This window comes from Zingiber officinale, chromosome 9B (genome assembly GCF_018446385.1).
Source record: "Zingiber officinale cultivar Zhangliang chromosome 9B, Zo_v1.1, whole genome shotgun sequence".
In the NCBI taxonomy this organism is placed as follows: domain Eukaryota; kingdom Viridiplantae; phylum Streptophyta; class Magnoliopsida; order Zingiberales; family Zingiberaceae; genus Zingiber; species Zingiber officinale.
The window spans coordinates 112,484,104-112,498,752 of NC_056003.1; the positions used below are offsets into that span (position 1 = coordinate 112,484,104).

General features: G+C 34.9%; 1 protein-coding gene across 3 annotated transcripts in view; it reads right to left on the minus strand.

Annotated features, from left to right (window-relative positions):
* Nucleotides 1-943: 943 nt before the first annotated feature.
* Nucleotides 944-14,649, minus strand: part of LOC122022662 (squamous cell carcinoma antigen recognized by T-cells 3-like) — a 32,423-nt gene continuing 18,717 nt past the window's right edge. The window contains exons 6-16 of one of the 3 annotated variants that reach the window (XM_042580716.1): nucleotides 11,264-11,398; nucleotides 11,059-11,184; nucleotides 9,848-9,892; nucleotides 8,631-8,738; nucleotides 8,407-8,549; nucleotides 8,074-8,197; nucleotides 4,993-5,067; nucleotides 2,785-3,162; nucleotides 2,596-2,688; nucleotides 1,924-2,095; nucleotides 944-1,281 (exon numbers count right to left, since the gene is read on the minus strand). In XM_042580716.1, the coding sequence (XP_042436650.1) occupies nucleotides 1,088-1,281; nucleotides 1,924-2,095; nucleotides 2,596-2,688; nucleotides 2,785-3,162; nucleotides 4,993-5,067; nucleotides 8,074-8,197; nucleotides 8,407-8,549; nucleotides 8,631-8,738; nucleotides 9,848-9,892; nucleotides 11,059-11,184; nucleotides 11,264-11,398 (1,593 nt within the window). In that variant the 3' untranslated portion in view covers nucleotides 944-1,087. Of the gene's footprint in view, nucleotides 1,282-1,920; nucleotides 2,096-2,595; nucleotides 2,689-2,784; nucleotides 3,163-4,992; nucleotides 5,068-8,073; nucleotides 8,198-8,406; nucleotides 8,550-8,630; nucleotides 8,739-9,847; nucleotides 9,893-11,058; nucleotides 11,185-11,263; nucleotides 11,399-14,649 lie in introns of those variants that run through there. The other 2 variants (XR_006123056.1, XM_042580717.1) reach the window with 2 other exon arrangements.

Sequence of the window (14,649 nt, forward strand, 5' to 3'; positions counted from 1 at the left end):
GTGGAATTAGGATGTTCCCTAGTCTGTTCCTTGATAAGGAACAGAATGAATCGACAAAAATTAGTGCCTTTATTTTTTGGTGTTGACTTAATAAACAATATGATGTTCCCTGTAATGTTTTAGCAATGCATTTTCAGGTGCCGATGCATTCATTTCATCTCGATATCTAACCCAGTTTGCATGCAGAATATCAATTTTATTTCATCACCGAAGAGGACTGATAAATAGTTCAATTTTGAAAGTCAATATTATTACATATTGTCACCCATGCTATGGTACCGTAATAAAATATTCAAATTATCATCTAAACATCATGCTAAACTTCATGATAAATTATCGTGCACTTCCCAATTTATCATGATAATTAGTGAAGAACAAGTTATCATGCGCTTCCCAATTTATCATGATAATTAGTGAAAAACTTTTGTACAATCCGACCGGCCACCTCAAAAATAATTAATAAGAATAACTAAATTTATCATTTTTAAAAGTCAATATTATTACATAAATTTCCAGTGGCACTAGGCATCGATAATAAAGGGTAAACATTTTATTAAGCCAAAAGGCAGAATTGAATTCCACTATGCTCCTTGAAAAAAATAACCTTGGCTAAAGAAATCCTAATTCAAAATTCATATGAAGAGTTTCTATTCCAGCGTTAAATGTGCTTCTTTGAGTTGACAAGATTAGACAACCAGATTTAATCAATTAAAAGCCTTCACAAGAATTATTGTGAAGAGTGAGTGAGTCTTCGCACTCATTTTGTTTCAAAAGATGCTTCTCAACTTTGGTACAATTTCCGACAAAAGTACTACGTCAAGCCGGCAGCTGTCTGTCTAACAACAATATTCAACACAAAATTGGCTGTTAAGAAAGTACATGTTAATGGTGCCAAAATTTCTGATTGGTAAAGTCCCTAGCACCCAAACAAACTCAAAAAGACTTAGAAAAGTAGATTAAGTAAAAAAAAGCAAATATGTGACGGTAATAAAATTTTATATAACACGGTTACGGACTGGAACATGGATCCTATGTAACTCTCCATACACGTCTTCATTTTCGCCCACTTTAGGAGAAAAGCTCCGAATTAATCATTTGATTTTGGCTGCTCACTAGCTTGATCAGGCTTTGCATCCTTTGGAGTGTGTTCAAGGCGCTGTGCTAACGCTCTGGGTACAGCAAAAGTAACACTTCCAGTGAACTCCTTGCCACCATGCTTAGCTACAACAAAAGCTGCAGACACATCTTTCTTGTCACTGTTACCTCGAGTCATCTTTGAACCTGCATAATCATCACATGTTTGAATCGCAGAATAAGTGCAAAAAGATCAAAGCCCATGATTTACTAACTAGGCCATCCTTTCAGCATTAAATTTGCCGTGGAAATTTATCCATCTAGCCAACCCCCAACAGTTGGAATCAGCATGTCAAAAGAAATGACAAATTTATTATATAGGAAAACTAGCATAAGCTGACAAAGAAAAAGCAATATGAAAACTTAGTAGATGGGAACACTTGATAGCAGACGATGTGACGAACAATATACAGAAACTCGAACAGGTTTTCTTTCAGGAAGTAATTCCCATACATTGAAATTTCTTGATAAATTTCATTTCAATATGACTTAGCTTATGATTGTTGATTTAAGAAACCTAAATGTCCATCTGATAGCTGAATTCCGATTTAGAATATACACAAGCATCCTTTAAAGTAAAATCTTGTCACCGCACATAACTCATTAAACTGCAAGAGATTCATGATTCATAATACCAGGAAGCAGCATTTGTTCATTGTTTAATATAGTCATTCAATAAATTTTCTACGATGGTGCCAGTTATGATGGAGAACCACAGTTTTTGGTTTTTCAAATTTGGAAGCGGTCTCTATGCACAATAATTAAAAAAAAAAAAAAAAAAAAACTAACCAAATGGAATTTTATGAGTTGTGGATGAATTGCTACTAGCTGAGTCCCTCTTTTGGCTTCTCTTAGGATCTGATCGTGCAATACTTAATTTCTTTCCAAGCAACTTCTGCTTGTTCTTGGCAACAGCTGCTGCAAGATGTTCGTCATCTGAAAAATCAATGTAGGCTAATCCCTGTATCAATTACGAAAACAAATATGAAAATGTGTTTCTAATGGGAAAATAAGAATTGTGAACATAAATGTGCTTATACCTGATGGCGAACTGGATAGTATAGAAAGTATATGATGGAATAAATACTCGATCAAATTTCAGGTAGTGGATCAGAATAATATGGCCAACCAATAAGTACAAACATTGTTTTCACAATAAGAGCTTTAATTGTCTGGTTAACAACAAACCAGAAGTGAAACTCAAAGCAAAAGGTCCCAATAACCACTGAAACTTAAGCTCCCAATAACCATAGAATTTTCATAGACCATTTTTGACAGCATTCAAATTATTCTTTCTTTGGTAAATTTAAGCATAAGACATTTTTGTCGAGTGCGCTGTTCCATTATACACACAGACACAATTGATTATATTCCAAACTGGCAGTGTGTGTGCAATGTTGTGAATGATGATAATTTCACAATTGACAGTGCACGTAAACAGAAATGAGGTAGAAGCCAAACCCTTGATTGTCTTGTTATTTTATCTTTAAGCAATCGTATAGCAACAACTCCTCCAGAGTCTTTGAAGAATTTGCGCAAATGTTCCTCGTTTGCCTGCGACAAATGTTGCTTATATTTTTCTCTTTTTTTCAACAAAAAAAAATTGCTAAGCTAACAATAAGAACAGAATAAGATAGATCAGTCGCTTGCCTCAAAGCTGAGATTTGAGATAAATGCAGTACACTTATCGTTATACAACTCAGGTTTGGAATCCCGATGTTCTGAAGTTCTGACAGATTGCTTGCTGGTTGTATCAAGCAAATTATTTGTTTCACCTTCATCAGTTTCTTTTGCAATGTTAATCTGGTCTGTTGCTTTTGCAGGCACTTTTTCAGATGTTTCTGAAGGTTCAGATGAATATTTTTTTCGCTTCTCAGGAGGTGGTTTACTTTCAGATACTTTACCTATTTTCCTCTTTCGTGATGTATCAACTGCAGTAGGATTATCCTGCTTGACAAGTGATGCATTGTCACTCTTGGCCTCCTGTTGAGCCCGGAATGCCTTTAGCTCCTTTAAGCGCGGCGCTACCTATCATATTTACATGAGCATAGAGTGTTTGGTACAAATAAAATATTAGAGAAAATAATCAAATAGGACAACAATCATTTATCTTTTCAAGAAGAAAGTTCAACGTCTTAATAGATAAGATGAAGTTTAATGCAGATCTGCAGACATGTAACATGCCCAATTGGACAGAGCCGATAAACCACACATTAGGTTAGATGAAAAATGGGGTAAGAGGCAATTCAACTACTCATTTTTTTAACATAAGAGTTGTAGTAAATCTGGTATGAACATAGTCGGAAGCAATAATAATAACTATGTGAAGTTGCCCCTGGGTACAACTTAAATGAACACAGGATAGAAACAACAAAGGAACCAAATAACTGAACACTCTCAGAATAAAGGGAAAAGGTCCTAGGGGCCAAAACTGCAAGTTTCTTCTCCAGATTCCTTTCCAGTTGAAGACATCACAGAATACCCAACCCCACCAGCGTCAACCTATGTTACTTGGACTCCAAAAATAGTATCTATACTCATGTAGGAAATGAGTCTCAGACAGGTGAGTTTTCTAAAATAAGGGCATGGACTTATTGAAATGGTCACAATTAAGGACATGGATACATGTACACCATTCATCTAAAAACTTAAATATTACTATTTGATTGAATATAAGATAAATTAATTTATATATTATCTTATAACCAAGGTAACATCTCATTCCCTCATCAATCGGTATGCAGAACTTGACCAAGATGACAAAACAAGCTCCGCCACAGTTCGTGATGGTGATGACTATTGCAAAGGCTTCCGCAATCAATTTGCAATGAGTACTCGTGCGAGGCTTCTGCAAGAAGTCTAATGTGATGCAATAGAGACTTCTGCAAACTGTCTACAAGCATAGTCCCTTTCACAAGTTCATGGTCCCTTCTGCGAGCTGTCCATGAATGTTGTCCTTTCAAGTCTGCGATGACGAAAGAGAAGCTTCTGCATGTTATTTGACTTGACGAAACCTACAAGTAATTGCCAAACCTAGTTGACCACAATCTACAACAACAATACGTAGTGACCACCATGCAATGAAGTTAGGTTTAATTATGCTACTTTTTTTCCTCCCTGTTCCTTTCTCTTCTGCTCCTCTCCAATTTCCCTCCTCCCCCTGTTCATATCTTCAACATTATTGTGTCAACATTGTCTGCATGGCACTGAAAAATCTCATTCCGACCAATGACTGAAACTTGACACCGAACAAGAACAAGATTTCAAACCTTGCTTATAACCAAATTTATAACTTAAACAAATAGAAATCTTGCCTAATAATCTTATTTGTCTTCATCTTTGTCTTTTCTCTTTTTCCTCTTTCACTTCTTCCTACTGCTATTCTTCTTCCACTACCTCTTCTCAAGGAAAATGAAAAGAAGAGGAAGGGGAATGGGAAGAAGAAGAAGAAGAAGAATACGAGGAAGCACAAGAAGAAAAAGAAGAGGAAGACTTCTGCTTGAAGAAGAATCTGGATGCTCAGACTCAATTTTGATACTCATATTCATGTCTTGTTGTGTCGTACTGACAAGGGTCCAAAAAGGAGTCCAAGTATCAAAGGGGTTAACTGCATTTTTTTACATGTCTCTCCCAAGAGTGTTTCTAGGTCATTTAAAGTGCATATTGTTTAGCTTAGTTCTAAAATTAAAAATAATAATAATAATAATAATAATAATAATAAATCCATAAGTAGAAGAACCAAATTAGAAAAAGCATGTTTTGTTGCAAACTCTAAGTGAAAGAAACTTTTAAGAAAAGTCCAAGAACATTTAACAACAAAGATCAGGACTACAAATGCAAATGCCAAGGAAAGCGAACCTTTTTTTGTGCAGTGTCATAATCCTCCAAAGTGCCATTTTCCCTTTCAAAACGCAACCAGGAATAGCAAATGTCCTGGAAATCAATTTCTTAAGATGAATGTATATTTGAGATTAATCAAAGAAAAATGAAATGCCAACACGTTTTCCAGTGTCATATACATTACTTCAGCCAAGCTACTTCGGATAAATGTCAGAAGTCATTGATAATAAAAAGGTAAATAGAAAGGAAAATTCACTCCACTATCATGTAACAAATACAAGATAGATAAGCCATAATGAAAAAAACATTTATGAAAAAACAAAAACATGAGAAAAAAATCTAAATGAGAAACAAAAAGTCATCAAGTGTGTGACAACAGTATCAAGCTCATACTCCACTAAATACATTTATTTATCAGAGAACTACAAACTACCATAACCTAGAAACTTGGACAAAATATTGACCATGATTTATTTAATAACTAAATGTATGGTAATAACATTTCCAAAAGCATCAGAATGGGGCTAAACTAAAAACAACCAATTTTTTGAAGTAAACACCGACTCAAGGCTAGGCAGTGAGGTTATCAAAAAGATAATATAAAAAGTAAGTTATATTTGAGACCCCGCAATAGCATAATTGATTCTTGTTTTATTTTCTCTTCTATGTTTTATTTTTTATCAAGTTTTTTTTTTCAAAATGAACAGTTAAGTCAAATTGTTACAGAAGAAATAAAAGCATTTATGAATTGATATAAGCAAGTTTTAAATATTGTCCTTGAGAGTTGCAACTTTCGGTCAGAATAATATGATTTCAATATCATATCATGCCCACACTCAGCATGCTTTAACACCTAATGGAAACCTGTAATCCCCATCAAATTACTTTGCTTACCTTCAAATATAAGCATAGCATTTAAAAAGTCGGTTGAATTATACCTCAATACTACCAATATGGTTGTCACGCATTAAATGACAGCATTGGTACTTGGAGCATTCTAATTGTTAAAGTTGATTGGGCAATAACTTGTCCAAAAAGATCAAGGTTATGAAAGGAACTTATTTATACATTTATTTAGTTAGCACTCCCTCTTCGTGTACAGGTGACACTCCCTTCCCCTTCATGTGTAGGCAGCACTCTCTCTTTTAGTGTAGGTGGGTACTTGATTTAATGGCTTAATTGGCTCCGATCTCCCACGATATGAATGATTTTTTTTTCACAAGTGAGATTTGAACCCCTAACCTACCATGTTAAAGTTAAAGTCGATTGGTTAACCTAATTGACCAAAAGCTCAAGTGATTAGAAAAGAGACCCATTTATATATTTATATTGTTAACACTAGTAAAGTAGACATCATAAATTTTCATAAACCAGATTAAATAATGAGTTCCCAGATGTAGGCCATCTATGTTGAATCTTAGAACTAGTTTCCCCACATCCATGAATATATCTCAGTAAACTAGGAATTGAATTTGGAGTAGCACAACTGGAACAAGACAAGCATATATATAGAATATAGATGCATCTTAGTTTCTTAACTCCAACATTGCTCATATTTATGGTTGTTGGTGCCCTAATCCAAGGTTTAAAATCTCGACACATGCCGAGGTTTCAGTCCCGGATGGGAATGATATGGTACAATTTCAGTATGTTTTAAAAAAATTAAATATAAATGTATATTAATTTTATTAATATTTGATTATTATATATGCTCTATATTTTGAGACATTGAATTTATATTTTAATATTTTCTCATAAGATAATGCCTATTAAATTTTTATAAAATTAATTTTTAAAAATAAAGTCATTCTTAAAATTTAAAACTAAATCTAAAATTATAAAATCATTCAAAAGGTTAAAAATAATTATACAATTATTTGAAAATCTTAAATTATTTTTTTGAATGTATTTGTAAATTTTTTATTTTTAAAAATTTATTTGAAATGTTCAAGAATTATATTTTTTTAAAAAATAGATTATTTTAAATTTATATTTAATTTTTAATGTATATTAAAAAATTTAAATTATTTTATAAAATATTTATTAATTTTTTAAATTATTTAAAAATTTTGAAATAATTTTCAATATTTTATAACTATTATTAATAAAAAAACATATTTCAAAAATAAAAAAAATTAACTAAACTAAAAGAATCACAAAAAAAAAATACAGCTACAGCTACCCGCAAAGGCCATCGCAGCACCGTTGCCCCCACGGAGAGTTTAGGAATATAGAAAATTTTATTAGAATTTTTCAAAATTTTAAATAAATTTTTATATATTCTAATGGGATAATTCCTTTAGGATTAGGAAACTACCTATTTAAATTAGGAGTTGATGGGATATTAACCTAAGTATTCTAATTAAATGTTTTTTAAAACCTAAAGTTCTCCACCGTTGTTCTCTCCCTTCCTCGCGCGTCCACCCTATGCTTGCTCTACCACCGGCGTCGTTCACGCAAGCAACCGACATTGGCGTTGCATCCCTTTTCTCCCCACTTCTCTGGTCACTCCCCTCTCCTCCGCGCTCGCGCGTCTCGCCATAGAAGTTAGAGAACAACCTCCATTGCAACACCCTCCACAACCCCTGCAGAGGGACGCCACAGGGTCACAACATCTTTCGCGAACTCACGGCACCCTCACAGTGGCTGTGTTGGTGTCGGTCTCGCACCAGAATGGTAAATACCACCCGTTTCGGACAGCACGGCATGAAATTTCAAACCTTGCTCTGATCAGTGCTTCCCCTTTCCTTCTCCTTTCGTTTCACAGTTTCTCTGACTTTGATATTACTCCCATCGGTGCTCCTATTTGTCAACACACACAGCATGGTGACATTAACTCATGCCTAGACAGGATTTACATCAGTCAGTGGCTAGAACAATCATTTTGGACGTATCCATTGGCACTTGATACAATGAATATAACTTAGATATACCAAGGTCCTAGCAAATTTCACAAAATATTGTTAAATACCCAACCCATGTGAATAACTGGATTAAGTTTGAAAAAAGAAACCATACAACATTGCAAATTCAAATATGAGATAAGAAAAAGACTTCTGTTAGTTGTTGGTTAAATTTAGTATATTATATTATGCTTACCTCTGAACCTGTTCCCGAGAACCTTTTAGTGTAACACCTTCGGTAGATTGATCTTGCCTCATTTATTTGACCCAGTTCAAGTTCCATTGTGATATATGATTGCCAAACTTCCAGCATAGTTCCCCTGGAAAGATACAAGACTAATTCAGAGAAAAGGTACTGATACATTGTAGAAGTACAACATACCAAAATCGTGCATTCAACAACTAAGTTTGACAATTCAGCAAGTAGATAAGATTTCTATAAGAGAGAAATATGCTATTGTCATATTGTTTCAAAAGCATATCAGCCAAATCAAACTTGGAAGAATTAAATTATTGCTGACAATCAAACCTCTTCTTGAGCAAGTTTTCCCATACCCCACATGCAGCACCAATATCCTTTCCAAGACTAACCTCCAATCTTGCCCAATACGAGTGAAGACACAACAGTTCATCTGTACTCAGACAATCTGGAGATAAGTACTCAGTAGCACGCTGCAGTTAAGGGGGAAAAACAATATCAGACATCTAACTAGGAACTTAACAGGATATAGACATAGAATAGAGGAAGGTGACCTGGAGAGTCTCTCTTATTATGGTATAGTCTAGCCCATCCTTCTTAGCTTCAGCCAAAGACATTCGCCGTCTTAAACCATCTACTCGAGTGAGAAATAGATCCAAATACTAAAAGTAAAAAAAGACCATATTTATTAGCTACTCCATGTTTGCAGATCACACAACAAATTTATACAATCCATGCAGTTTAGGATAAGCCATCTACAGAAAATAGAAACATTATAGATAACCCATGCAGTTATTTTACTACTAATAACACTGTTCTTTGTTAAATAAAAAAAAACATGAAATAATTATACCAAGTCATCTAAAAAAATAATACAAGGTTGGGAGACGAAAAGCTTCATGTCCTATAAAAGTACTGAAATTTTGGCATTCAAAGTTGCCTTTTATAAACAAAGTTCTCAGCTCACCCTTAACTTATATAGTGATAATATAACGCTTCTTGCTAGAGGAAAAACATCTGGTACTAGGCCAATAAATTGAGTGATACACCCTAGGTTTTGAGTGGAAACGACATAACTAGGAGTGTAGGATTGATCCTCATAATTATAATTAAGGTAAAATATGTCAAAAGAAATTTTGGATAGGGTCATATGCCAAGGGGAAAATTAATATATGATAACAAATTAATCCTTAATTCACTACAGAGTCAACTAGAAATCAGAAATCTTGTCCCTCATCAAGTCATGTAAGTCCTAGTGAGCCATGAATGTTATCCGTCTATTGAACTACATGATCAGTAATATTTAAATAAATTGAATAATTATTATTATATTAAATAATTTCCTTTGATTTCCTCTACACTTTGCACTTTTGACTCTAATCAATCCAACTCATCTAACTATAGACACTTGGACGCCATCTATTGGTATGTCACAACCTGCTAGTACCAAACCATCTTTCTCGTAGTCTAGCAAGCACAACAGAGTGGGAACTGGATCAATAAAGCTACGAAGTTAAGATAAAATTCAAAAAAGCAGAGACATTTGTTAAACCCAGGGTATAATCATGCTTCAGAGGAATAACGATAACCCACTTTTCTGTGGCCAACAAATTATATTTCTATTTATCCATGGCCAAGGTCAAACTCAATAGAAATCATAAAGCAGATGACTCAATAACAGCAGACAACGTAGATTAACCTATCACTCCTAACATATATCATTTAATTGTTTAACACAAAATTAACTGCCTAAGTATTAAGGTTGCACTACCTCTTTGAAACTTGTGAAAGCACATTGCACTGCTTGTTCAAAGACCTGAAAAAAGGATGATGAATAAAATAGAAACTGCTTCTAGTCAAAATAGAATAATATAAAGTGTTCAAGATGAGAGTAGTGGAAGCAATGAGCAAATTATGTACAAAATCAAAATTTAATAGTGTGTCGATTTGTAGTATACTACCATCCCTAAGCAACATAGTTTGCCAAGTGATAACATGAATTTTGTAATAGTTATAAGAGGAAATTAGTGTACAAGAAATGCCCAGACATAACGATTATTAGATAAATCAATAATTTGTTGTATTGAAGCTCAGTTAAACCTTTAGTTCATGAAAACTGTTGGTTCAAATTAGTATGGCTCAAATTTTGAAGAATGGTTTTGTGCAGGTCAACATGAGTTACACATTTCACTCCACGCGAGAACCGGCAAGCAAAACAAGCATGAGATTGCAACATGTGGCATTGATTTCACCAACGTTTCACGACTCCTTCCTGACATGCAGCAAAGTAGGCGACATCCTACAGCCTCATTCTTACTCTTCCTGACAATTTGGTGACAAGAGGCTTCACCACTCCTTCCTTGCGCACAGCGAGGAATGCAACATCCACCTTGGCTTCATTTCATTTTGTCAACAACAACGAAGGAATTTTGACAATGCTGGGGCTTTGCGAGCCTTCCCAAGATGGTCTCATGAGTACCAACAATGGTGGCAAAATAGTTCTGATGGCATCTAGGCTTTGTGACTTCTCCCCAGCAAGCAACGAAGTAAACAACACCCTCCACCGCCTCATTTTCTTCCTTTGCCTCATTCTTCTCTGCAACCTAGGGTTCTTGCTCAGCACAAACAGCAGCACCAGCACTTGGCACTGCCAGGGCATTTCATTCTAACAGGGGACTGAAACTCCAACTTGATGCAAATTTTAGTATGATAAGAGTTTAGAGGAAATCATGCTGAATTGCTGCCTCATACATGGCATAGGAAAGTCAGGAAGCAAATTTAAAATTGAAGGCCAACCTCAAAATCAATACAACTCCCCACAATAGCAAGAAACCCTATCTTTTTTGCAGATAAAGTTACAGAAATCATAGACGTCCCTGGGTATAAAATAAAACCTAGACACTAGGAGTACTATAACCAAGACCAGTATTAAACCAATAACATTATACAAACTTTATAATAACAACAAAAAAGGAAACATACATCGCTTAACTCTTTCTCTGTTGCGTGCATACGTTCCAAAGAAAGCAAGTAGCGCACCCAGAGTTCACCAACCCACGTGCAATTTCTTGTGGCTCTTGAATATACGCTTCTCAGAATAGTGGGGACCTGAAATAGAGATACTCTATGATGCCAGTATGATATTTGGATCATGATATTCATTTAAAATAATCAGTCTGAACAAAACCTTCAAATTTTGATCCAAATAACTAGTGTATCCTAGCCATAAGTCACTAGATACTGGAAACCTTGAGACAGCACGCTCATAAAGGATTTGAATACGAACAGGGTCACCAGATGATTCCTCGAACTTTATGTAATTCTGTTATCAAAAAAGGAAATAAAGAAATTACAAAAAAGAAATAAAATGGTACAAATTTCAACCAATTCTTAAATTGAACAAAGTATTAATAATTATACACAGAATAGTTACAGTATTTCCGGTCTCATAATAAACATACAAGTTAAAGAATAAGAAGGATACTACCTCAAAAAACTACATCATATTACGATTGCACATATTACTATTAAGCCCGCATAAATTGTCAGAGTGAGGCATAGCATGCCAGAGCAAGGTGCGGAAATATACTTTCCATTTTGTTTAAGTTCCAATATACCAAGATGTAGCAATTTTTCAGGGAATAAGAACAAGGGGATAACAATAATCTTTTATTGTTATAGTTAATGCAAAATGGACTATAACATATAGTCTTAAATCTTCTGTTGGGTATTTAGTCAGTGGTATTATGTCAGTGTCGCTGACACTCATACTCGCCAATTATCCCTAACTCAAGTTGATATGAACTAGAGGAAGAAGAAGAATATATTATCGGTTATAATTATTATGTATTACAAGTTAGATTAATTTTAGCTTATATTTGATCAAGTATTAATATTTAAAAATTTTAAATTAATCGTGTCCCCATACCCATATCCTAAATTTGAACCTTTTGTTATGAGTCTACATGCCCTCAATTTAAAAAAAAAAAAAAAACAAATGTCTGAGACTTGTTTATGGCATGGATATGGTTAGTAACATAAATCAGTGATTTATCCAATTTCCCATCTGACAATAAGCATGGTGCCAAAGCAGACACTCACTTAGAGTTAGAAATTTTATGTCTCAGTGCCCTGAAGGGAGATCTTTGCTTGCTGAAGAGATTCACCCTCTCCACAGTTCATTGATCTAAGTCAATTGTCTGAGGAAGGATTTCTATCCCCTTCCTTTCTATTGGGCAATCAAGATCCATTCTCTCCACAGTGCATTGATCAAAAAGCCAATCATTTGAGGCAGGATTCTATTCCCTTTATTTGGGCAATCTTTGAAAGGAAGAGTAATCATAAACTAGTTGACTTGACCAACAAGCCTATATTTTAAGTAATCATACTCTGTGGTTGGCATGTGTTGGTAAAATTAAAGTGTAAATGAGCAGAAAATTTTGGTGTCTTCTTCTGATGTCTGGTGTATAGAGTGATACCGACTAACACAATCTGCTGTGAAAGTGGCATGTTAGAGCTTTCTGTGATTGATGTCTCAATGTTAATCATAATGAGCATCAGAATTAATCATTAGTAGGGATTGTATGTGGACATAAATGTCATTTGATGTTTAGCATAGATTGCTATAGTGTAATGGTTCATAGTCGAAGAATAGATGTTTATGGAATTTTGTTGGCAAATCAACATTGATAATGTCATAGCCGTGTGGAGGTGGTCAACTGGCTGTATTAGATAAAACTAATAAGTTGGATATGAAAACTGGATTGGTAATTTTAAGGTCAATGATTGGAACTGTGCCATTCGTGGAGTCTTTGATGACATGACATCTGGATAGGTGTCTCAGCTCTCTTCAGTCTCCATGCTAAGAAAGTATAATGTTTTTTTTTATTTTAAAATTTTTAAAATTACATAATGAAGTGCAATAAAAAGTGGTATACCATTTTGACTATTTTTTATTTACAATTATTATTTTATTAATGATACTTTTTATTGTTAGAAGAACTAATTTATGTTTTTTTTCTATAAAGTGCAACTTCCTCCTAGACTAGTTGGCATCGACCAAGTAACCTCAACAATTCAATGCCCAGTCCAATTTTCAAAACACTACTTCTAAGCAAGCAACTTCAGTACTGAAGAAGCTAATCTTTCAATTTTGCAATATCGATGCAGTCATTGTAAGTGATGATAATATTATCTAAGTAGACAATGCATTTGCCAGTAAAAAATTGAATGATCTGTAATATTCCTAATGACGTCGTATTGTAAAAGAGTTGAGATGAATTTCTCAAACCAAGTTCTTAGAGATTACTTCGGTCAAATCATAGACTTCTTTAGTTTACACATTAGACTTAATCTCTCCTTGAGCAACAACCCCTAGAGGTTGCTCTATGAAGGTTTCCTCCAAAAGATAACCATTAATGTCAAGTTGAAGACAACATCTAGTGAGAAGAAAAGTCAGTTCAAAATAATGTTGGCCATTAAATAGAATATATGTACTAACATATGTACTCAACACCATAAATCTAAGTATACCACACTTTGCCACCAGGTGGCCTTAAGGCGATCAGTAGATCATTTGATAAATACTTAGCAGAGAAAACTAATATGCAACTCAAACTTGTCTGCAACCCACTGTCAACTTCTCTGGAGGAAAAGAAAATAGCTCTTAAGCGCCATTAGAATTTAAAACAACCATCTCATCAATCATATCTTGTTATTAACCCTGAAAGTACCTTCAAAACATTTCTATGTGTTGACTTTTGACAATGATGCATGTTATAAAGCAAGAAAGTGGATACGAAGTGGAACACTTATGAATATCTTTACAAAAGGCAATGGGATGCTCAAATCAACGGGGATCTAGGACAATTACTAGTGACTAGAGAGGAGAGTCTTAGGAAGATTCTGGAGTATCTCCATGTCATGATCATGAACCACCACAAAGGTGGTGTTTCATGTGGCGCAAGTTAGCAATAGAAGAAACAAGTGGTGAGTCAAAAGAGGGGTTGCAGATCTAACAATGGGCTTGGAAGGACAATGAAATAGTAAGAGGAAGAACTTCCTGCACATCCTCAGATAGAGATAGAGACGGTGTATAAGAAAAGAAAGATGTGAACTCAAAAAAGATAATATCAGCAAAGAGATAAAGGTGTAGGTGCAATTGACCTAAGATTGATCGAGTACGATAATGATTTTGATGTGTGTGTCAAAGAGTTTAAATTAGGCTTTCATATTGATTTGATATGTGGTTGAGTCACGCAGGACTTAGTAAAACACACATGAGGAGCTCATCTTATGGCTCGGGTCCTTGAGATCGGTGAAGGATGATGCATCTGAGGGACCGCCAGACGAGGAGCAACAGAGTGGAGCGAAGGAAAGCAAACTTCAAGGCAACGAAAGGATGCATGGAGAGGGCTCGATTGCATCTGAGGGGGAAGGCCAAGGAAGAGGGCTTCAAAGGGCGACTCCGGAGAGGATGAGTGTGAGTGTGTAACCAGGACCAGTCGACTGATGGAAGTGGCAGTGGACTTGGAGTGAACAGAAGCATTCTGTTCGCTCAGCTAGCAGCTAGCA